At 46.7% G+C, this 25,425-nt stretch overlaps 1 protein-coding gene and 1 non-coding gene across 5 annotated transcripts in view; both read left to right on the forward strand.

The window, feature by feature from the left end:
* Positions 1-25,425, forward strand: part of CPEB1 (cytoplasmic polyadenylation element binding protein 1) — a 277,604-nt gene that overhangs the window by 171,899 nt on the left and 80,280 nt on the right. For 3 of the 4 annotated variants that reach the window (XM_063926337.1, XM_063926334.1, XM_063926336.1), the window contains exons 4-8: positions 13,335-13,552; positions 13,750-14,002; positions 14,670-14,783; positions 14,945-15,049; positions 16,285-16,421. In XM_063926337.1, the coding sequence (XP_063782407.1) occupies positions 13,335-13,552; positions 13,750-14,002; positions 14,670-14,783; positions 14,945-15,049; positions 16,285-16,421 (827 nt within the window). The remainder of the gene's footprint in view (positions 1-13,334; positions 13,553-13,749; positions 14,003-14,669; positions 14,784-14,944; positions 15,050-16,284; positions 16,422-25,425) is intronic. The other variant, XM_063926335.1, reaches the window with a different exon arrangement.
* LOC134938798 (U6 spliceosomal RNA) lies at positions 3,128-3,234 on the forward strand. The gene has a single exon (XR_010181263.1). It is a non-coding gene; the product is annotated as a U6 spliceosomal RNA (small nuclear RNA).

Consider the following 25,425-nt stretch of genomic DNA (forward strand, 5'->3'; position numbering starts at 1 on the left):
CACTCACAGCGCCATTTTTCTCCACAGCACAGCGCTGAGAGGAAGCTCCCCAGACTCTCCCCTGCTAATACACTGTGATAGAGGGGTTTTAAGAGGGGGGGGCGGGGGGGCACAAATTTGGCGGATATAAAGTATAAACAGCGCTACTGGATAAACATTTAGTGTTTTTTTGTTTTTTTCCCAGAGTCATATAGCGCTGGGGTGTGTGCTGGCATACTCAGTTTCCCCACTAGGCCCTTTGGAGAGACAATCTTCAGATAAGAGGTTCCCTCTGTGTGGTGTTGGTACGCGTGTGTCGACATGTCTGAGGTAGAAGTCTCACCTAGGGAGGAGGGGGAGCATATAAATGTGAGGTCTCAGTCGGCGGTGCCGACACCTGACTGGATGGATATGTGGAATGTTTTAAGTGCTAGTGTGAACTTATTGCACAAAAGATTAGACAAAGCTGAAGCTAAGGAACAGTCGGGGAGTGAACCCATGTCTGTCCCTATATCGCAGGGACCTTCAGGGTCTCAGAAGCGCCCACTATCCCAGATAGGAGACACAGATACCGGCACAGATTCGGACTCCAGTGTCAACTACGTTGATGCAAAATTACAGCCAAAAGTGGCTAAATGTATTCGATATATGATTAGTGCAATAAAAGAAGTGTTGCATATCACAGAGGAACCCCTTGTCCCTGACACGAGGGTACACATGTATAAGGGTAAGAAGCCTGAGGTAACTTTTTCCTCCTCACATGAGTTAAACGAATTATGTGAAAAAGCATGGGAATCTCCAGACAAAAAACTGCAGATTCCCAAAAGGATTCTTATGGCGTAACCTTTCCCGCCAACGGACAGGATACGGTGGGAATCCTCCTTTAAGTTGGACAAAGCGTTGACACGCTTGTCAAAAAAGATTGCGCTGCTATCCTAATATACAGCTACCCTCAAGGATCCTGCTGACCGCAAGCAGGAAGTTACCTTGAAATCCATTTACACACATTCTGGTACATTACTCAGACCGGTAATTGCATCTGCATGGGTTTGTAGCGCTGTAGCAGCATGGACAGATTCCTTATCAGCGGAAATTGAGACCCTAGGTAAGGATACCATTTTATTGACTTTAGGCCATATAAAGGATGCTGTCTTGTTTCTACGAGCATCTCTCATATATATTAGTTTACTGGGTTCCAGAATAAACGCTATGTCAATTTCTGCTAGACGAGTCCTCTGGACCCAGCAGTGGACAGGTGATGCCGACTCAAAAAGACATGGAGGTCTTACCTTACAAGGGTCAGGAATTGTTTGGGGAAGGTCTTTCGGACCTGGTCTCCACAGCTACGGCAGGTAAATCAAATTTTCTTTTTTATCCACTAGGGGTCTCTGGAGTACTCTTGGGATATGGACGTGCGTAGCAGGAAAGGCACGTTTAAATATTTAAATGTGTAACCCTCCTCTTCCCTCCTCCATACTCCCAGGATCCCCAGTGTTTTTATGTGCCTCAGGGAAGCACATCATGGGCTCACGAGCCCGATTTTTGATTTTACTTTTTTATTTATTTTTCTACAGTCAATCCTTCCCCACTTACTAAAAAGTGTGGGTCTGGAATTGCACTCCCTCTAGCCGCTGCTGACACGTGAGCGCTTGTAGCAACAGCACGGCCGTGTCAGCCAGGCAGCATACCATCCCTTCCCCACTTACAGAGAAGTGAGGGTCCGGGATTGAGCAGCCATCTCCTCCACATGAGACTCCAGACGCTGGGTGGAGGAGATTTTAGAGGAGTAGATTTTTCTAACGGGCGCTTCCAGCGCTGCTGCCGCCAGGAGAGTGATGCATACGGTAGCTTCTACAGCTACCGCAAGGTCAGTGGGTACCGCACGCTCCCAGCAAGCACACAGGTGCAGGGAGCGTGGTCTTTGGAGGCGCTCGATACCCGCTGGCCGCCCGCTCGATACCCGCTGGCCGCCCGCTCGATACCCGCTGGCCGCCCGCTCCCTAATCCCTGCAGATGCAGATCCTTCCACAACCGCGCTGGCGCCCGAGGTCACGGACCGCCAATGCTCAGCCCGCTGGCCGCCAGTGAAACCCCGCTGGCCGCCTAGGCAGGCCAGACGCCGTTCTATATATAGCGGTCGCACACTGATCAGTGCGCTCCCGCTGGCCAATTTCTCAGCCCAGCCGCGGACAGCTAGGCTGCCGCTGCTGGGCTTCTGTTCCGTTCCCCACTGCTCTCCGGCTCCCTGCTAGCTGTAACCAGGGAGGGAGCACTGCACAGGGGGAGATTGCAGGAAACAAGGGGGGAGGATTATACTCAGCAGAATCTCGTTATGAGATAGAGAGAGTTTATTACATGTACTTTTTAATGTAATATAGCATATATGCATAGGATATATTGCGTATATATGGCATATATGCATAGGATATATTGCGTATATCTGTTGTAATATATAATGTATGCAATATATACAGGATCTGTTGTGATTAACATTACGGTAATGTAATTTTTTTCTTCTTTCTCTTATGCTTGAGATATGGTGTAAGCACATGGCTGGCCACCATTTTATCTTAAACTTCCTGTTTCTTTGTCCCGGAAGTTTAGACAGTCCTACAACACTTCCCCACTAGAGGAGCCGGGGTGGTGTTAGGTATTTGCTCACAGATTAGTGTGTCGGCTGCAATACTCTTCGAGGTTATGCACATTTTACGAACATAAGAGAATACCAGTCTGCATCTACCCTGATCCTATTTTGGTGGCTACATCTAAGGTAAAGGTTCCCTGTAGAGCGCGGCGAAAGGTGTGTGCGCTATATAAATAATTAATACATAAACAGTAACCTTCAGGGGTCGCATGCTAACAGTTCAGCTGTGTTGCAGTCAGATAATTAAATGCCAGACCTTATACTTATCACCACGAGTCATAGTGAATATTCCTAGCCAGCCAGTCATAACCTCAGCAGCCCAGCGCAAGGTGCTGAATTTTAAGGACAGTATTGAACCTTTTTCAATCCTGGCGTTTTTATTGGTTAGAACACAGCGAGAATCTGTGCTGGTCTGGGTTTTTCAGTGTGATAATTCTATTAAGCTTTATACCAGAGTCTATGACAGCATTTCTTGGTGTCAAGCTTTTCTATGCCCACCTCAAAGTGCTCGCTTTGGCAGCACATATACTAAAATTGGAACGATACAGAGAAGATTAGCATGGCCTCTGCGCAAGGATGACACGCAAATTCGTGAAGCGTTCCATATTTTTCTACTCTTACTAACCCGTCAGAGTGGACATTCATGCTCTGCTAAAGGCAATGTATATGCTTTAGTTGGGGTTTGGGTTACCGCCGTTATAGTGGCATAGGCAACGTTGTTGGTAGCCACATCTAGACTCAGAACACTTATGATCAGCTGAGGAATTACACATGACTGCTATACATGTCAGCCAGGTTAGTTCTCGGAGGTCGGCGTCAAGCTTGTTGTTGACGTAGACTTGGCCTACACACTATGTTATTTACTCCTAATTAGGAACATTAAGTTCTCACGCTTCGGCGTGAAGGTCTGTTTACGGCCATTGCTACACCAGTTCTTACGCTACACTTTCGAGGCAGTTCTACAACTCACTACAACGTGGCTGAGGACGTGGTTTTCAATAAACCACTAACTGACGTTCGGACAGGATTGCTGACAGGCCGATGGCATGGCGCGCTGTTAATTGTCTCGTTTCTTCTTTTGTGTGAACAAATTTTGTTTTCTGGACGGCTGTGGCCTAACTAGAACAGCGGCCGCCTGCTATGCTTGAAGAACCGGGTTCGATACGGAGTTCGGCACCCATTTATTATTTGGCCGTTATTACGGGAATCCACAGATCGGTGGATGCAAAATTTGGTCGTCAAGACAGAGTTCCATGGTCTACCACCTTTGCAGTGGTTGGTCAAAACAAGATTCATAATAAGCCTCGCTGTGTCAGAGGACACAAAGGCAGTTCTGTAGACCGAGGCTCAGTCTCTTGTACATTCAAGGTTATTACTCTCTTTTTGTAGTACCACAGCCGGACGGCTCGGTCATAATCCATATTGATCCTAAAGAGGCTCAATCAGTACGTCCTTACTACTTATTTAAGATGGAATTCATGCGGTCAGTGATTGCAGGTTACAACCTCAGACATCGGATTCTCACTGAAGCTCAAGGATGTGTACTTACGCATTCACTTTTTAGCCACTACGTCAGGCCTAATTAAACGGTTGCAGGACAACAAAACCGTTATTACTTTCAAACACTACTGTTTGGCCTCTCACAGCGCCTTGGGTAATCACAAGGGTGATGTCTGTGATAATCGTTGTTCTCAGATCCCGGGTAGTGATAATGGTTCTGTACTTGGATGACCTGCTCATCAAAGCTCCGGCTCAACAACTGCTCCTTCAAAATACATTACTAACGTACAATGTGTTAGTACAGCAAGTTTGCATTGACAACTTTCCATATCTAGCCGGGTTTAGTGTCGAAGAATTCAATCCCTAAGAAACAAATAGCACAGAGTATTAGTTCTCTAGTACATTTAGACTCCATCCACAGGAAGTCTTGGTGCACTTGTGCATGTGACTGTTAGGGAACATAGGGCCGTCTTTACAAGTACTCTACTTCGTAAGTGGCATTTACTAACTCTTACAATTCTTCTTCTCGCACAGTGATCAGACATTTGGCTGCCGATACGGTAAATAGTGCACTTATATCTAAGGGCCAGAGTGTATCTATTCTCGTTGCACTACATAAGCTATCTCACCGCGGGGAGATTGGTCCGAGTCTGGACTTATCTAATTCAGTTGCCGGACGCAAGTCTCAGAGTTTGGGGGGCTGGTAATCCTACTTAGTCTTTCACACCTGGAAGGATTACTGACCATAAATGTCCTAGAACTCAAGTCAATGTACAATACACGGTGACAGGAAGTTCACATGCTCCAGTCTCAGGTGATTCAGGTCCAGTCAGCATCGCGATGGCAGTTGCATAAATCACCACACAAGCTGCAGAAAGGTTTGCACCCTAATTTGTGACGAGCCTCATGTGACATTGTCGGCAGAGTTTCATTCCAGAAGTCGACTACTCAAATAAATTTTTTTTTTCGTTCTTCAGGATTTTCATCCACAGGGATGGCCATAAACTCAAAGATGTTGTAGATATTAGTCCAGAGGTGCAGTTACCCACAACTAGATCTAATAGCTTCTCGACAACATCAAACAACTAGATCTAATGGCTTCTCGACAACATCATCAAACACTCAATAGATGTTCACATAAAACAATCCAAAGGCACTGCCAGTGGATGATCTAACCATAGCGTGGCAAATACGGGTATCTGTTCCACTGTTTAAACCGATTCTTTGCTGGAGAATGCGGATCAAACGATAGTCCACACCAGTCATGCTAGTGGTACCTTATGGGCTTTACAAGCGGGGTTTTGGTTTTCCGCGGTTTACTCTCAGCCCAGCTAGGGTCGCTGCGCTATGGCCAGACCAAATACAACAGGGTCAGTTCTTTTAACCTGTTGGACAGGGTGGCGGTGAAAACCGTCTCTCAAGTCAAGAGGGCATTTCAAAATCTGTATTGCCACCCATGTTAAGCTCTAGAAAACCAGTTACAGCAGCTCATTGTCAGTATTTGGCAAGCTTGTATAGGCTGGTGTGAAGTTCAGAAGTGGCAGACTTCCTTCAGGGTTCTCGTCTTTTGCTGTTAAATACTAGGTTAGATGGAGGACTACATTTACCTAACTTAAGATGCAGGTCTCTGCCTGGTCAGTTACTTTCACAAGTTTTTGGTTTTTGCCAACAGTTTACTCTTTTCTGCAAGGTATTGTTCCTCCATTTACACCGCCTACAGCGCCATGAAATTTCAATCTGTGGTTAAAATTTCGCACAGTTCTAATTATGAACCTTTACAACACGGGATTGTTGAATTTCTACCTTAGGAAACAGTAGCCGTAGCTTCAGCAAGGAGTGTTTCACAATTCGGTACCTTGTTTTGCAAGCCGCCGTCTTTAAGATTGAATGATTCTAGTGCGGAATTTTGGCAACTTCCGTTTTTCTTACCTTTAGTTAGTATCTTCCAATTGTAGTTCAGGTATTATCTGAACGTACAGGAACTCCACCTACTTTCAATGTGGTACGCGCACTACGCGTTTATGTAAGCCGAACAACCAACAGTTCTTACGACGCAGGCATTGTTGTTTCTCTAAGAGGAAGACAAGATGTGTTTGACAGCTTCCAAGCAGACCTTGGCCAGATGGAGTAAGCTGACCATACGTCAGACTTATCTTTATGCTAGGCTACAACAGCCTACATCAGTTCAGTTTACTCCACAGGTTCTGTGGGAACTTCATCGGTAGCAAGTCGTGGAGCTTCTACGATACCGTACGGCTACAGGGTCATCAGTGCACAGGTTGTGCGCTTTTACAAGTTTGATACATTGGCGACATCAGCTTCTAGCTTTGCCCGTCTAGTGTTACAGGTGCCAAACAGCTCTCCCGCCCATGGGGGGATACTTTGGTACGTCCCAAGAGTACTCCAGTGACCCCTAGTGGATGAAAAAGAAAATAGGATTTTGGTACTTACCAGGTAAATCCTTTTCTTTGAATCCATAGGGGGCACTGGACGCCCACCCAGAGCAGTTTTGCACTAGCTTGTGGTACGTTCAAGAAACCTTATGGTAACACGTTATAACCATCTAATTCTGATGTTATAGAGATTTTCTATTATCGTGTCAACTTTCTAGTTCGTTTTGTTAGGTGTCAACTTTAGTGTTGACCGTTATATTATAATGTTATATGTAATTCTCCATTGTTCACCTCTCTGTCGCTCCTATTCGGCCCAGTAAGAAACACTGAGGATCCTGGGAGTATGGAGGAGGGAAGAGGAGGGTTACACATTTAACTATTTAAATGTGCCTTTCCTGCTACGCACGTCCATATCCCAAGAGTACTCCAGTGCCCCCTATGGATTCAAAGAAAAGGATTTACCTGGTAAGTACCAAAATCCTATATTTTTTGCCTTATGTTCCCTCACAACCTAAGAAAGCGCCACATTATCAAATGCAGTCCTTTCGTTCAAATAAAAGCAAAAGAGTACGTCGATTTGTCCTTTCTTGCCAGAGGTAAGGGCAGAGGTAAAAAGCTGCACAGCTAGTTCCCAGGAACAGAAGTCCTCCCCGGCCTCTGCAAAATCCACCGCATGACGCTGGGGCTCCGCTGAGGGAGTCCGCCCCAGTGGGGGCACGTCTTCGATTTTCAGCCACATCTGGGTTCACTCACAGGTGGATCCCTGGGCAATAGAAATTTTCTCAGGGATACAAGCTGGAATTCGAAGGTGCCTCCTCGCCGGTTTTTCAAATCTGCTCTACCGACTTCTTCAACAAGTGGTGGTCGAAGTTCCCCTGCTTCAGAGAGGGAAGGGATACTACTCAACCCTGTTTGTAGTTCCGAAACCGGACGGTTCGGTCAGACCCATATTGAATTTAAAATCCCTGAACCTATACTTAAAACGGTTCAAGTTCAAGATGGAATCGCTCAGAGCAGTCATCGCCAGCCTGGAAGGGGGGGATTTTATGGTATCTCTGGACATAAAGTATGCATACCTTCATGTCCCCATTTATCCACCTCACCAGGCGTACCTGAGATTTGTGGTACAGGATTGTCATTACCAATTTCACAGTTTGTGCTTTCCACGGCCCCAAGGATTTTCACCAAGGTAATGGCGGAAATGATGGTGCTCCTGCGCAAGCAGGGTGTCACAATTATCCCATACTTGGACGATCTCCTCATAAAAGCGAGATCACGAGAGAAGTTACTGAACAGCGTGTCACTTTCATTGAAGGTGTTACAGCAACACGGCTGGATTCTCAATATCCCGAAGTCACAGCTGGTTCCTACGACTCGTCTGACCTTCTTGGACATGATTCTGTACACAGACCAGAAAAGGGTTTTTCTTCCGATAGAAAAAGCTCAGGAACTCATGACTCTAGTCAAGAACCTATTGAAGCCAAAACAAGTGTCTGTGCATCATTGCACTCAAGTCCTGGGAAAGATGGTGGTAACATACGAAGCCTTTCCCTTCGGCAGGTTCCATGCAAGGACTTTCCAATGGGACCTATTGGACAAGTGGTCCTGGTCACATCTACAAATTCATCAGCTGATCACCCTGTCCCCCAGGGCCAGGGTATCTCTCCTGTGGTGGCTGCAGAGTGCTCACCTTTTTGGAAGGCCGCAGGTTCGGCATTCAGGATTGGATCCTGATGACCACGGATGCGAGCCTCAGAGGGTGGGGAGCAGTCACACAGGGAAGAAACTTCCAAGGACTTTGGACAAGTCAAGAGACTTGTCTTCACATCAACATCCTGGAACTGAGGGCCATATACAACGCCCTACGTCAAGCGGAGAACTTACTTCGCGACCAACCAGTTCTGATCCAGTCAGACATCACCGCAGTGGCTCATGTAAACCGCCAAGGCGGCACAAGGAGCAGAGTGGCAATGGCGGAAGCCACCAGGATTCTTCGCTGGGCGGAAAATCATGTAAGCACACGGTCAGCAGTGTTCATTCCAGGAGTGGACAACTGGGAAGCAGACTTCCTCAGCAGACACGACCTGCGTCATCGGGAAGTCTTCTCACAGATTGCAAGTCAGTGGGGACTGCCCCAGATAGACATGATGGCGTCCCACCTCAACAAAAAGCTACAGAGGTATTGCACCAAATCAAAAGACCCTCAGGTGGTAGCAGTAGACTCCCTAGTGACACCGTGGGTGTTCCAGTCGGTCTGTGTTTTCTCCTCTTCCTCTCATACCCAAGGTGTTGAGAATAATAAGAGTACAGACAATTCTCATTGTTCCAGATTGGCCACGAAGGGCCTGGTATCCGGATCTGCTGGAAATGCTCACAGAAGATCCGTGGCCTCTTCCTCTAAGACAGGACCTGTTACAACAGGGGCCATGTCTGTTCCAAGACTTACCGCGGCTGCGTTTGACGGCATGGCGGTTGAACGCCGGATCCTAGCGGAAAAGGAAATTCCGGATGAGGTCATTCCTACTCTGATAAAGGCTAGGAAAGACGTGACAGCGAAACATCACCGGATATGGCGAAAATATGTTTCTTGGTGTGAGGCCAGGAATGCTCCTACGGAAGAATTCCATCTGGGCCGTTTCCTTCACTTCCTACAGACTGGAGTGAATTTGGGCCTAAAATTAGGTTCCATTAAGGTTCAGATTTTGGCCTTATCCATTTTCTTTCAAAAAGAATTGGCTTCTCTCCCAGAAGTACAGACTTTTGTGAAGGGAGTGCTGCATATTCAGCCTCCTTTTATACCTCCAGTGGCACCTTGGGACCTTAACGTGGTGTTGAGTTTCCTTAAGTCGCACTGGTTTGAACCACTGCAAACGGAGTTAAAATCTCACTTGGAAGGTGGTCATGTTATTAGCCTTGGCTTTGGCTAGGTGAGTGTCTGAATTGGCGGCTTTGTCTCATAAAAGCCCCTATCTGGTTTTCCATATGGATAGGGCGGAATTGCGGACCCGTCCTCAATTTTTGCCTAAGGTGGTGTCATCTTTTTATATGAACCAACCTATTGTGGTGCCTGTGGCTACACGAGATTTTGAGGATTCAGAGTCCCTTGATGTAGTCAGGGCTTTGAAAATGTATGTGGCCAGAACGGCTAGAGTCAGGAAAACAGAAGCACTGTTTGTCCTGTATGCAGCCAACAAGGTTGGCGCCCCTGCTTCGAAGCAGACTATTGCTCGCTGGATCTGTAACATGATTCAGCAGGCGCATTCTACGGCTGGATTGCAGTTACCAAAATCGGTCAAGACCCATTCCGCTAGGAAGGTGGGCTCGTCTTGGGCGGCTGCCCGAGGGGTCTCTGCACTACAACTGTGCCGAGCTGCTACTTGGTCGGGTTCAAACACCTTTGCAAAGTTCTATAAGTTTGAGACCCTGGCTGAGGAGGACCTAAGGTTTGCTCATTCGGTGCTGCAGAGTCATCTGCACTCTCCCGTCCGTTTGGGAGCTTTGGTATAATCCCCATGGTCCTTACGGAGTCCCCAGCATCCTCTAGGACGTTAGAGAAAATAAGATTTTAAACCTACCGGTAAATCTTTTCTCGTAGTCTGTAGAGGTGCGGACTACTTCTACGAGACTTGTATATAGTTTTGCTTACATAAGGGTTATGTTATAGTTTCTTCAGGTTGGACTGATGCTACGTTGTTTTTTCATACTGTTAACTGGTAAACAGATACACAAGTTATATGGTGTGATTGATGTGGCTGGTATGAATCTTGCCCTTGGATTAACAATAATCCTTTCCTCGTACTGTCCGTCTCCTCTGGGCACAGTTTCTCTAACTGAGGTCTGGAGGAGAGGGGCATAGAGGGAGGAGCCAGTGCACACCCAAACCTAAAGGCTTTCTTAAAGTGCCCATGTCTCCTGCGGAGCCCATCTATCCCCATGGTCCTTACGGTTTCCCCAGCATCCTCTACAGACTAGGAGAAAAAGATTTACCGGTAGGTTTAAAATCTTATTTTCTCGTAGTCCATAAAGGATATTGGGCACCTGCCTTTGTTGCTGTTGTTACCAGCAGTTGCTGGTTATGATCGTGGTGTGCTGGTGTTAAATCTCGCCACTTTATGTTCCTTCTCACATATGTCATTTCTCTTTCGGGCACTTTTTTTTTTTTTTTTTTTTAACCTATAACGGCCTGTGGGAGGGGGCATAGAGTGGAGGAGCCAGCACACCCAGTGAAGAAATTTAAAGTGCACCAGCTCCTTTGGACCCAGTCTATACCCCATTATACTAGATTCCCCAATATACCTTATGCCAGGTATGTCCAAACTGTGGCCCTCCAGCTGTTGAGACTACACATCCCAGCATGCCCTGACACAGCTTTAGCATTCACTGACTGCAAAACTGTCAGGGCATGCTGGGATATGTAGTTTCACAACAGCTGGAGGGCTGCAGTTTGGACATGCCTGCCTTATGGACTATGAGAAAAGGATTTACTGGTAGGTAATTAAAATCCTATTTTTATATTATAGACTGATTTGACAGATTAAGTGTAGCCATACTTGGCTGCTGGCAAACCTGCCCATCTGACCAAAGTGTGGTCTGTAACATGATGAAACATGGCAGGCCACTGACAGGAGCAAGATGTATTCGCTCTAAATGGAGACAAAGATCTGGTCAATGCCATATACCTGCAAACTAACTGTTTGCATGTCATGCTCATTTAATTCTTGTGTTTGGCAAGATCCTGTTGATTCCCATACAGGAGATTCAAAGATAAAGGACTAACTACTGAATACCTACAGCTTGTTCCCTCATATTATTTATATATTTGTTTTTGTTTTGTTCTCAAACAAATTTTTTCTATTCGGCCAAAAACACATAGCATCCGGGATAAGTTCCCAGATCTTTGAGCTTTCATAAACAAAACCACAAAATCCCTGATAACTGCTAGCATCCAGGATGAATGAATTTCCCCTGGGGTGGTCAATTAGCTGCAATAAATTACAGTGGCTAATTGAATATCTCCCTATATCTTTAAGGATGTCATTAGTATCGCTAAACTTGTATTTAAATGGTTTTCCTCCCAAAATGAAGGCTCAAGCTTTAAACTGGGCATACACTATACAATTATCTGGCAGATAATGCCATTTCTAGTTGGTTTGTATGAATCTGGTAACTGAGCAGTTGACAAACCATTTGCTCCCAAACGATGTAAAATTAACTACTCATACAAATTGGTTAAATCCATGTTTGAACAATATTTATGTATTTTACATTTGGTAGCAAATGGTTGACTGTCAATTGTTCTCATCCATTACCAGATTTTCATTCCAACCAACCAGATTTGGAAGATCTGGCAGAAAATCGTATAGTATATGCCCAGCTCTAGTGCGAAAAATTGCACGGTGATAAAGTGCCAACCAACTCCTAACTGCCACGATATAGGGAGTGTTTAAAAAAAAAAAAAAAATGGCAGGCGGTTGGTAAGTCATCACTGCAATGTCTCTCTGTCTCTCTGTCTCTCTGTCTCTCTGTCTCTCTGTCTCTCTGTCTCTCTGTCTCTCTGTCTCTCTGTCTCTCTGTCTCTCTGTCTCTCTGTCTCTCTGTCTCTCTGTCTCTCTGTCTCTCTGTCTCTCTGTCTCTCTGTCTCTCTGTCTCTCTGTCTCTCTGTCTCTCTGTCTCTCTGTCTCTCTGTCTCTCTGTCTCTCTGTCTCTCTGTCTCTCTGTCTCTCTGTCTCTCTGTCTCTCTGTCTCTCTGTCTCTCGAATGATGAATCTGGGCCTAACAATTTTCCTGAATTCTTGTATGTAATGGAAATGGATGGAAGCCAACACGAAAGGCAGGCAAATGCCATGTTTTTTCATGGCTTCACTTTATGACCGAGTACGTACATTTCCCAGATTAGGCAGAGTTTCCAGGATACAAATTAGATTTACATATGATCATGAATCTGTTGAAGCTTATATACAACTCCTTGGTGCTTGCTAGGAGAGGATAGGAATGCTAAGAAATTACAGTATATAATGAATAGAAACTTACTGCCTGGTCCTCCAGAAGTGAAACGTACTGTAGCTTGCATATGGAGAGAGCCATATTTTTTTTTTTTTCTCAATCTGTAGCCCTTAAGAAAATAAATTTTGTCCATGTTTAATTGCTCTACCCAAGCTTGCAAATGTTCTGGCTATGTACCAGGGATGCTGTTAATACAGGAGGATGTGTTCTGGATCTAATCCCTGCATTAAAACAGTGATTCAGCGGAATGCACCCCGTCCTTGGTCTAGACTGTCTGCCAGTTCCCAAAATAAATTCTGCAGGGGAGTGAGCTGCAGTTCTGGTCGCATAGGGGTCTCCTGATGTTGCTCAGTAAGTGGACACTACAACCACATTTGGCATCAGATTGCTTGTTATGCCACACTTAAAGGCTCTGTTTTAGTGTTGAAATTATTTAAGAATATAAAGTCATTCACAGTGGCTAGAGGTGTTGTGTTCTTAGTGTAGGAATGTGCCGCTAAGGCTGGTTTTTGTCTTTACTAGTTGCCGCTGGATGTAGACATCTGTGTGATCAACTACTCATGTTTTTTATTTACTGATCTGTAACTACATGAGCATTTCCCATCACTGGAAGCTCAGCTTGGAGTACTTGAAACCTTCAATCTGGTGTACAGTTTCATATGAAGGAGCTTGTCTGTAAAGTGTACAGCAATATTCCTCAATATAAAGCATTAAAAATGTATAGCTGCTTATCAGTCCTCTGAGACTGCAGGGACATTCTCGTTCAATGGTTAGGAGTAACTTGTTTTTTTTTTTTTGTTTTTTTTTCTCTCTAGTTTTCAACCTGCTTAACAACCCTTTAGGAAAACATCCGCCTCTGGGCTTTTTGCCTCTGGATCCCATTGGCTCAGATTTGGTAGAAAAATACCCCTCTCCGATGCTGCGTGGCTCACGTTTGGACAGCCGCTCCATTTTAGACTCCCGCTCCAGCAGCCCCTCGGATTCAGATACAAGTGGATTCAGCTCTGGCTCGGACCACCTTTCAGACTTGATTGTAAGAGTAACTTATTGATGTACAGTTGGTAGGGGGCAGTTGGGCAAAAGTACATTGTAGAATTAAGGTTTCCATGTATTCATGAGTATGGCATTTGAGACGGGCAGCAGCAACTATAGAGGCACTAGTTTCTAGGTGCTGTGTTGGTGATCTTTGCTGTAAAATGTAACTTTTTTTTTTTTTCATCCCTTTTCTAGTCCAGTCTACGCATTTCTCCTCCTCTACCATTCCTCCCTTTGGGTAGTGGAGTTTCCCGTGACCCCTTAAAGTTTGGTATTGGCTCAAGGTTGGACACAGACCATGCTGCTCTTGCAGCAGCAACAGGTTCCCCTATGGGGCTAACTAAGAGATGGCCTGGCACATCTGTCTGGCCCTCATGGGATCTTCTGGAATCTGCCGAAGATCCATTCAGCATTGAAAGGGAGGCCCGGCTGCACAGACAGGCAGCAGGTAATACTTGTGTTTCTGCCGATTATTCTGCTATTGGCTTTAGGCCAGCAAGTAAGGAACATTATGAACACGCAGTTGCACATTCTGGAGTAATAGACTTAAGGCCCATACACACTGGGCGATTTTGAGCTGAAAGCTGCTCAATTTTTGGTGTTTTGAGCTGCTTTCAGCTCAAAGCCTCCCAGTGTGTATGCCCGAACGATGAGCACTGATTCGCGTTCCCGCTTTATCGCTGGCGGCCACAGTTCATCTACTGTAGATGAACGGTGGGGTGAGCGGCTTTCCATAGCGTCCTGCTATGGAAAGCCGCTCACCCCTGCTGACATTGGTGGGGGGGGGGAGCGAGCGTGCTCAGTGTGTATGGACTGAGCACTTTTCAGCCCAGCGATGTCAGTGATCATCGCTATGCATGCTGGGCAAAAACGCCCAGTGTGTATGGACCTTTTTAGTTAGCTTCCAACTAAAAATAAAACTCCTGTTCCGGTCTTGGCAAACTGGCATGTTCAAATGTCCTTTTCCTAGCTGTACATTTGAAAAACTTAGAATGGTTTTCTTGGGTGTTCTAAAAATGTAATAAGCTGTAGATGTGTAATTGGGTTATAACTAGTGTGATTACACTTTCCATATAGAATTTACGCAAATTTTCCTCATTCACCCTTCCCTCTAGCTGTAAATGAAGCAACTTGTACATGGAGTGGTCAACTGCCTCCTCGCAACTACAAGAATCCAGTTTATTCCTGCAAGGTGTTTCTTGGTGGCGTTCCCTGGGATATCACTGAGAGTAAGTGCACTCAAACAAATGTAGCTACTGCTTCCCCATCCCCAAATACAGGTGGCAAAAACTGCGTTTTGCCATTTTTCCCTTAGCGAAGTACTGAAGATTTCCAGTGTTCTCAAACTTCAACTTATTAAGACTTTGATGTTTGGTTGTTTGCTTTACAGCTGGACTGATCAACACATTCCGTGTGTTTGGTGGTCTGAATGTTGAATGGCCTGGTAAGGATGGGAAGCATCCCCGTTGCCCTCCTAAAGGTAATATGCCTAAAGGTAATGCCAGAATGGTAGGAATAAACCTTTTTTATTTCAGCACTTCTTGGTGGTGCACTGGTGGCCTGCTGTTTCATGGGATAACATAATTTGATCACTCGGTGATGGGATACTGCATGTTTCTAAGTAGCTTTAAATATAACACATGATGAAAATATTCCCCAAGAATGTGTTGCCCTTTGAACAGTGTCTCTGCTTTAGTTTCCACCTCTTTCAGAAACGTTAACATTTTATTCTTGCATTATTCTATTTCAGTTGTTGGTCAATAGTGTATGCAGCCTTTGAGTGTCTAACAATTTTTGTTAGACACTTATTGTGCACATTAATCATCTGCAAGCTTGCGCATCGTCTTGGCTTGTGGGGAATTAAACAATGTGTGGTTTGTACACCACTATTTAACTTAGATTTGTATATAGTCTGAAGCCACCAAGAAATTAAGTTTTAGACCAACCTCTTTAACCACTTGCCTGGTCACATCGCATGTGAAGCCTGGGGTATGTAAACTGGCCAGGTCTCATCACATGCTATCTGCTGTCCTGCTGTTTATTCAGAGTGTAGCTTGGGAGCTCCGTTCTACACAAGTGCAGAACACGTCTCCTCTGGCTCCCTGCATCCTGGATAGGCTGCAGTCCGCTGCACTCTGCATGTGGGGAAGGGGGTTAAACTACTGAGGGGATTTAACTAGTAGCAGTGGGGGAGGGATAAAATAAAGAGCATGCTGGGGGAGGTGTACAATAAAATTTAAAAAGATAAACTGGTCACAGGGTAGGGGGGGGGGTGCAACAAGAGACTTTTAACATGAGGGAGGCTGTTAAATGAAACTGGATGAATTTTTATTTTTACTACTAAGGGGGTATGTGTGGGGTCAATACTTATAGGATTTAAGACCACTAGGGGTCTAATGCCAAGGAGGGGTGGGAAGTTATTTTTATAATGGGAGTCTATAGGTACTCTGGCACCCCATTGATCTTTATCTACTAGCTAGTGTACCCAACATTGCCCATGTTTACACTATCCAGTTTCCAGTTAAGTTGTATGACGCTGTCAAAATATAAAACATTGGTAGCTCTTCCAACACACCCTTGAGGTGGCTGTGGTGTTGATTCTTAATGTAACTTACATGGCTTTGGTAATTATGCCTGCAATAACTTTATTAGGCCATAGTTAGTAGTAAGTAGAATTGCCAGTTGTCTTTTTCCATCAAGGTTTTTATCTGGTGGCTTTTTTTGTTGCAGGATATGTGTATTTGGTGTTTGAGTCTGAAAAATCAGTCCGTGCTCTTCTTCAAGCCTGCACTCAAGATTTGTTAAGCCAGGATGGACTAAGTGAGCACTACTTCAAAATGTCAAGTCGCAGAATGCGCTGCAAGGAGGTACAATTCTTTAGTTAAGGCAAAGAACTACTAACTGTACTCCCCAGGAGTAGGGAGTGTTGTGATGCTTAAGACAACCTTGTGGTGTGGGTTTTGTTTTCTTTAAACTTTCAGATCTACTTTTCACTGTACAGATAACCCCATTATGCAAGTTAAGCAGCCTGGCAGATGTGTAGGTGCTAATAGGCACCTTGCAGCTGTCTTCACCTGTCCTCCTCTTTAGCGCCAGAAAGTAATACTTCACTTCAACCACAGGCAACAGACCTGTGCGCACCAGCTTTGTGTACAGACAAGTCCGTTACTGCAGCAGTCAACAGACCGACTAATCTCCTGCGACAGAGGGGATAAAGGCATTCTCTGCAAGGTGGCCTACAGCAGGACCCTAATTGCTATCTCTTGTGAGGAGCTGCCAGTGTAATCTGATACCATACTTGGCCTTCTAGTATGTCTCTAGCTGTCTTTAGACTATATAAAAGGGGGCATACACTGTTAAACTCCTTGGCATGCTCTTTCTGAGCAGCTCATACAGAGCAGACTAGACACCTTGAGCCACAAATGCCAGTCTCCTATCATGAGTTTTGTGTTATTAGTGTAGCTCAGACTCCTCCTGTGATTTGGTTCTAAAGTTATCCAATTTAGAATCTCCTTTTCCATAACTAACTGAGCCGTAACCAAACCTTTGTACATGCTCTAAGAGGACAATTCAATTGTTAAAGCGTCATAATGAATGGGTGCCCATTGTTACAATTTCATTGTTTTGGGCACCCCTTAATTATCGTGCCCAATTAGTGTTTAGCCATGTAAAGCTAATGGACACGTGCTGTTTGGGCACCCAAACTACAGACTTCTCGCACATTTCAGCTAATCACCTCTGGATTTAGATGTGACCACCACGGTTAATGGGTGTCTGAACTGAGTGACAATTGAATAGCTCCGATAAATAGACAATATAACGGATAACTGAACTGTCTGTGGGAAACACTTTGCAAGCCTTATGGGAGGCCCATCTGCTTGCAGATTCTAAGGCCAAACTGGCTAAAGTATGTTTCTCTTGCGTCCTAGGGGATACTGGGAATCCATTTAGTACCATGGGGTACAGACTGGTCCACTAGGAGCCATGTGCACTGCCTGCCTGCTTGTACTTACTCTGTGACCCGGCTAAGCTTGGCACTAGTGATAAGGGTGTGGATTTTAGGAAGGCTGATTTTGTAGGGATGGGAAAATGTGTAAGCGATTCTTTGGCAGAGTGGAGGAACTTGGAAGCAGTGCAGGAGAGGTGGGAAACATTAAAATGTGCAATATTGAAGGCAACAGACCTTTGCATCAAAACGGTTAGGAAAAACACACGGAAAAGGAAGCCAGTGTGGTTTGCAAAAGAAGTAGCAAATATTGTGAGCAAAAAAGATGGCTTTTAGGAAATATAAGCAGACACAAAACAAGGAAGACAAAGAGATATATCTTGTTAGACAGAAGGAGACTAAGAAGGTAATCAGATGTGCAAAGGCACAAGCTGAGGAGAAAATGGCCCAGTCAGTGGGTAAAGGAGGCAAAACTTTTTTTAGGTATATAAGCGAAAGGAGAAAAACAAAAGGCGGAATTATAAAACTAAAGACGAACACTGGGAGTCTTGTTGAAGGAGATAATTTAATAGCAGATCATCTTAATGATTATTTCTCCGACGTCCTAGTGGATGCTGGGAACTCCGTAAGGACCATGGGGAATAGCGGGCTCCGAAGGGCACTCTAAGAAAGAATTAGGACTACCTGGTGTGCACTGGCTCCTCCCTCTATGCCCCTCCTCCAGACCTCAGTAAGAATCTGTGCCCGGCTCGAGCTGGATGCACACTAGGGGCTCTCCTGAGCTTCTAGAAAAAGTATATTTAGGTTTTTTATTTTCAGTGAGATCTGCTGGCAACAGACTCACTGCTACGAGGGACTTAGGGGAGAGAAGCGAACCTACCTGCTTGCAACTAGCTTGGGCTTCTAGGCTACTGGACCACCATTAGCTCCAGAGGGATTGAACACAGGCCCAGCCTCGGTCGTCCGGTCCCGGAGCCGCGCCGCCGTCCCCCTTGCAGAGCCAGAAGCAAGAAGAACGTCCAGGAAATCGGCGGCTGAAGACTCCGGTCTTCATTAAGGTAGCGCACAGCACTGCAGCTGTGCGCCATTGCTCCCCATGCACACCTCACACTCCGGTCACTGATGGGTGCAGGGCGCTGGGGGGGGGCGCCCTGGGCTGCAATAAGATTACCTTACATTGGCAAAAAATACACATAATATAGTCATTAAGACTATATATGTGTAAAATCCCCTGCCATATATCCATAAAAAAAGCGGGAGAAGTCCGCCTTGAAGGGGGCGGGGCTATCTCCCTCAGCACACTGGCGCCATTTCCTCACAGCTCCGCTGGAAGGACGCTCCCCAGGCTCTCCCCTGCAGTTTCCAGGCTCAATAGGGTAAAAAAGAGAGGGGGTCACTAAATTTAGGCGCAAATACTATTTCTCTGACGTCCTAGTGGATGCTGGGAACTCCGTAAAGGACCATGGGGAATAGCGGGCTCCGAAGGAGGCTGGGCACTCTAGAAAGATTTAGGACTACCTGGTGTGCACTGGCTCCTCCCACCATGACCCTCCTCCAAGCCTCAGTTAGATTTCGTGCCCGGCCGAGGTTGGATGCACACTAGGGGCTCTCCTGAGCCCTTAGAAAGAAAGTATAATTTTAGGTTTTTTATTTTCAGTGAGACCTGCTGGCAACAGGCTCACTGCAGCGAGGGACTAAGGGGAGAAGAAGCGAACTCGCCTGCTTGCAGCCGGATTGGGCTTCTTAGGCTACTGGACACCATTAGCTCCAGAGGGATCGACCGCAGGCCCAGTCCTTGGTGTTCGGTCCCGGAGCCGCGCCGCCGTCCCCCTTACAGAGCAAGAAGAGGTCCGGAAAATCGGCGGCAGAAGACATCAGTCTTCACCAAGGTAGCGCACTGCAGCTGTGCGCTATTGCTCCTCATGCACACTTCACACTCCGGTCACTGAGGGTGCAGGGCGCTTGGGGGGGGGGGGGGGCGCCCTGAGCTGCAATAAAAACACCTTGGCTGGCAAAAACACCACAATATATAGCCCTAGAGGCTATATATGTGGTAAATTCCCCTGCCAGAATCCAGGAAAAAGCGGGAGAATAGGCCGCGGAAAAGGGGCGGAGCTATCTCCCTCAGACACACTGGCGCCATTTCTCCTTCACAGATCCGCTGGAAGGAAGCTCCCTGGCTCTCCCCTGCAGTCTACACTTCAGAACAGGGTAAAAACAGAGAGGGGGGGGGCACTAAATTTGGGCGCAATACATATATAATATAAAAAGCAGCTATAGGGGACATAACTTAGTTAGTCCCTGCATTATATAGCACTCTGGTGTGTGCTGGCATACTCTCACTCTGTCCCCCCAAAGGGCTTTTGTGGGTCCTGTCCTCATTCGGAGCATTCCTTGTGTGTGCGGTGTGTCGGTACGGCTGTGTCGACATGTTTGAGGATAATGATGTGGAGGCGGAGCAGATGCCTTTAGAAGGGATGTCACCCCCTGCGGGGCAGACACCTGAGTGGATGGGCTTATGGAAAGTAATGAGTGCACGTATAGACTCCTTATATAAGAAAATCGACAACATGCCAAATGTGGGACAGCCGACTTCTCAGCTCGTGCCTGCCCAGGCGTCGCATGGGTCGTCAGGGGCTCTAAAACGCCCGCTACCTCAAGCAGACCCAGATGTCGACACGGATACGGACACCAGTGTCGACGACGATGAGTCAAACCTGATGCCCACTAAGGCCATTCACTGTATGATTGAGGCAATGAAAGAGGTGTTAAACATTTCTGATATAACTACTGGTACCACTAAAAAGGGTATTATGTTTGGAGAGAAAAAACTACCCGTAGTTTTTCCCCCATCAGATTAATTAAATGAAGTGTGTGAAGAAGCGTGGGCTTTCCCTGATAAAAAATTGGTAATTCCTAAGAAGGTACTAATGGCGTTCCCTTTCCCGCCAGAGGATAGGTCACGTTGGGAAACACCCCCTAGAGTGGATAAAGCGCTCACACGTTTGTCTAAAAAGGTGGCACTACCGTCTCCGGATACGGCCGCCCTCAAGGAACCTGCTGATAGAAAGCAGGAGGCGATCCTGAAGTCTGTATATACACACACAGGCATTATACTTAGGCCAGCTATTGCGTCAGCTTGGATGTGCAGTGCTGCCGCTGCGTGGTCAGATAAACGGTCAGAAAATATTGACACATTAGACAGAGACACGATCCTGTTAACCATAGACCATATAAAAGACTCAGTCTTATATATGAGAGATGCACAAAGGGAAATCTGCCGATTGGCATCTAAAGTAAGTGCATTGTCCATTTCTGCTAGGAGATGCTTATGGACTCGCCAGTGGACAGATGCAGATTCAAAAAAGCACATGGAAGTGTTACCATATAAGGGTGAGGAATTATTTGGGGATGGTCTCTCGGACCTAGTTTCCACAGCAACGTCTGGGAAGTCAGCATTTTTACCCCATGTCCCCTCACAGCCTAAGAAGGCGCCGTTTTATCAGGTTCAGTCCTTTCGGACCCAGAAAAACAGGCGTGGAAAAGGCGGGTCCTTTCTGTCCAGAGGCAGAGGTAGGGGAAAAAGACTGCAACAAACAGCAGGTTCCCAGGAGCAAAAGTCCTCCCCCGCTTCTTCTTCCAAGTCCGCCGCATGACGGTGGGGCTCCACAGGCGGAGCCAGGTACGGTGGGGGGCCGCCTCAAGAATTTCAGCGATCAGTGGGCTCGCTCACAGGTGGATCCCTGGATCCTTCAAATAGTATCTCAGGGGTACAAACTGGAATTCGAGGTGTCTCCACCCCACCGGTTCCTAAAATCTGCCTTGCCGATTGCTCCCTCAGACAGGGAGGCGGTGCTAGCGGCAATTCACAAGCTGTATTCCCAGCAGGTGATAATCAAGGTACCCCTACTTCAACAAGGCCGGGGTTACTATTCCACACTATTTGTGGTACCGAAACCGGACGGTTCGGTGAGACCCATTTTAAATTTGAAATCCTTGAACACATACATAAAAAAATTCAAGTTCAAGATGGAATCGCTCAGGGCGGTTATTGCGAGCCTGGACGAGGGGGATTACATGTTATCCCTGGACATCAAGGATGCTTACTTGCATGTCCCCATTTACCATCCTCACCAGGAGTACCTCAGATTTGTGGTACAGGATTGCCATTACCAATTCCAGACGCTGCCGTTTGGACTGTCCACGGCACCGAGGGTATTTACCAAGGTGATGGTGGAAATGATGATACTCCTTTGAAAAAAGGGAGTTTTAATTATCCCGTACTTGGACGATCTCCTAATAAAAGCGAGGTCCAAGGAACAGTTGTTGGTGGGAGTAGCACTATCTCAGGAGGTGCTGCACCAGCACGGCTGGATTCTGAATATCCCAAAGTCACAGCTGGTTCCGACGACACGACTACTGTTCCTGGGTATGATTCTGGATACAGTCCAGAAAAAAGTGTTTCTCCCGGAGGAGAAAGCCAGGGAGTTGTCTCTAGTCAGAGACCTCCTGAAACCAAAACAGGTATCAGTGCATCGCTGCACGCGGGTCCTGGGAAAGATGGTGGCTTCTTACGAAGCAATTCCCTTCGGCAGGTTCCATGCCAGAATCTTTCAGTGGGACCTGTTGGACCAGTGGTCCGGATCGCATCTTCAGATGCATCGCTTGATAACCCTGTCTCCAAGAACCAGGGTGTCGCTACTGTGGTGGCTGCAGAGTGCCCATCTTCTAGAGGGCCGCAGTTTCGGCATACAGGACTGGGTCCTGGTGACCACGGATGCCAGCCTTCGAGGCTGGGGGGCAGTCACACAGGGAAGAAACTTTCAAGGACTATGGTCGAGTCAGGAGACTTCCCTTCACATAAATATTCTGGAACGAAGGGCCATCTACAATGCCCTAAGTCAAGCAAAATCCCTGCTCCTACACCAGCCGGTGCTGATCCAGTCAGACAACATCACGGCAGTCGCCCATGTAAATCGACAGGGCGGCACAAGAAGCAGGATGGCGATGGCGGAAGCCACAAGAATTCTCCGATGGGCGGAGACTCATGTACTAGCACTGTCAGCAGTGTTCATTCCGGGAGTGGACAACTGGGAAGCAGACTTCCTCAGCAGACACGACCTCCACCCGGGAGAGTGGGGACTTCATCCAGAAGTCTTCCAGATGCTGGTAAACCGTTGGGAAAAACCACAGGTGGACATGATGGCGTCCCGCCTCAACAAAAAGTTAAAAAGATATTGCGCCAGGTCAAGGGACCCTCAGGCGATAGCTGTGGACGCTCTAGTGACACCGTGGGTGTACCAGTCGGTTTATGTGTTCCCTCCTCTGCCTCTCATACCAAAGGTATTGAGAATAATAAGAAAGCGAGGAGTAAACACCATTCTCGTGGTTCCGGATTGGCCAAGACGAGCGTGGTACCCGGAACTTCAAGAGATGCTCTCAGAGGACCCGTGGCCTCTACCGCTCAGACAGGACCTGCTACAACAGGGGCCCTGTCTGTTCCAAGACTTACCGCGGCTGCGTTTGACGGCATGGCGGTTGAACACCGGATCCTAAAGGAAAAGGGTATTCCGGAAGAAGTCATTCCTACGCTTATTAAGGCCAGGAAAGATGTTGCGGCAAAGCATTATCACCGCATATGGCGGAAATATGTTGCATGGTGCAAGGCCAAAAAGGCCCCAACAGAGGAATTTCAACTAGGTCGATTTCTGCATTTCCTGCAAGCAGGAGTGAATATGGGCCTAAAACTAGGCTCCATTAAAGTACAGATCTCGGCTCTGTCGATTTTCTTTCAAAAAGAACTAGCTTCAGTACCTGAAGTTCAGACATTTGTGAAAGGAGTGCTGCATATTCAGCCCCCGTTTGTGCCTCCTGTGGCACCTTGGGATCTCAACGTGGTGTTGAGTTTCTTAAAATCACATTGGTTTGAGCCACTAAAAACCGTGGATCTGAAATATCTCACGTGGAAAGTGGTCATGTTATTGGCCTTGGCTTCAGCCAGGCGAGTGTCAGAATTGGCGGCTTTATCATGTAAAAGCCCTTATCTGTTTTTCCATATGGATAGGGCAGTATTGAGGACTCGTCCCCAATTTCTCCCTAAGGTGGTGTCAGCGTTTCACCTGAACCAGCCTATTGTGGTGCCTGCGGCTACTAGGGATTTGGAGGACTCCAAGTTGCTAGACGTTGTCAGGGCCCTGAAAATATGTTTCCAGGACGGCTGGAGTCAGAAAATCTGACTCGCTGTTTATCCTGTATGCACCCAACAAGCTGGGTGCTCCTGCTTCTAAGCAGTCTATTGCTCGCTGGATTTGTAGTACAATTCAGCTTGCACATTCTGTGGCAGGCCTGCCACAGCCAAAATCTGTAAATGCCCATTCCACAAGGAAGGTGGGCTCATCTTGGGCGGCTGCCCGAGGGGTCTCGGCTTTACAACTTTGCCGAGCAGCTACTTGGTCAGGGGTAAACACGTTTGCAAAATTCTACAAATTTGATACCCTGGCTGAGGAGGACCTGGAGTTCTCTCATTCGGTGCTGCAGAGTCATCCGCACTCTCCCGCCCGTTTGGGAGCTTTGGTATAATCCCCATGGTCCTTACGGAGTTCCCAGCATCCACTAGGACGTCAGAGAAAATAAGAATTTACTCACCGGTAATTCTATTTCTCGTAGTCCGTAGTGGATGCTGGGCGCCCATCCCAAGTGCGGATTGTCTGCAATACTTGTAAATAGTTATTGTTAACTAAAGGGTTATTGTTGAGCCATCTGAGAGGCTCAGTTGTTTTCATACTGTCAAACTGGATATAGTATCACGAGTTGTACGGTGTGATTAGTGTGGCTGGTAAGAGTCTTACCCGGGATTCTAAATCCTTCCTTATTATGTCTGCTCGTCCGGGCACGGTGTCCTAACTGAGGCTTGGAGGAGGGTCATGGTGGGAGGAGCCAGTGCACACCAGGTAGTCCTAAATCTTTCTAGAGTGCCCAGCCTCCTTCGGAGCCCGCTATTCCCCATGGTCCTTACGGAGTTCCGAGCATCCACTACGGACTACGAGAAATAGAATTACCGGTGAGTAAATTCTTATTTTATATCTATCTATCTATCTGCTATAGGGTAAAATCACTCATTATAGTGTACATCCCTGTGATTATAGCGCTGTGGTGTGTGCTGGCATACTGTCTCCCCAAAGGACTTTGTGGGGTCCTGTCCTCAGTCAGAGCATTCCCTGTGTGTGTGCGGAGTGTCGGTACGGCGGTGTCGACATGTTTGATGAGGAGGCTTATGTGGAGGCGGAGCAGGTGCCGATAAATGTGATGTCACCCCCTGCGGGGTCGACACCTGAGTGGATGGATATGTGGAAGGAATAACGTGACAGTGTCAACTCCTTACATAAGAGGTTTGATGACATAGCAGATGTGGGACAGCTGGCTTCTCAGTCCGTGCCTGCCCAGGCGTCTCAAAAGCCATCAGGGGCTCAAAAACGCCCGCTACCTCAGATGGCAGACACAGATGTCGACACGGATACTGACTCCAGTGTCGACGACGATGAGACTAGTGTACATTCCAATAGGGCCATCCGTTACATGATTACGGCAATGAAAAATGTGTTGCACATTTCTGACATTAACCCTGGTACCACAAAAAAGGGTATTATGTTTGGGGAGAAAAAACAACCTGTGGTTTTTCCCCCTTCTGAAGAGTTAAATGAAGTGTGTGATGAAGCGTGGGTTTCCCCCGATAAGAAACTGGTAATTTCCAAAAAGTTACTAAGGGCGTACCCTTTCCCGCCAGAGGATAGGATACGCCGGGAGACATCCCCTAGGGTGGATAAAGCGCTCACACGCTTGTCAAAGAAGGTGGCACTACCGTCTCCGGATACGGCCGCCCTAAAGGAGCCTGCGGATAGAAAGCAGGAGGCTATCCTGAAGTCTGT

This window comes from Pseudophryne corroboree, chromosome 6, assembly GCF_028390025.1.
Source record: "Pseudophryne corroboree isolate aPseCor3 chromosome 6, aPseCor3.hap2, whole genome shotgun sequence".
Classification (NCBI taxonomy): Eukaryota; Metazoa; Chordata; class Amphibia; order Anura; family Myobatrachidae; genus Pseudophryne; species Pseudophryne corroboree.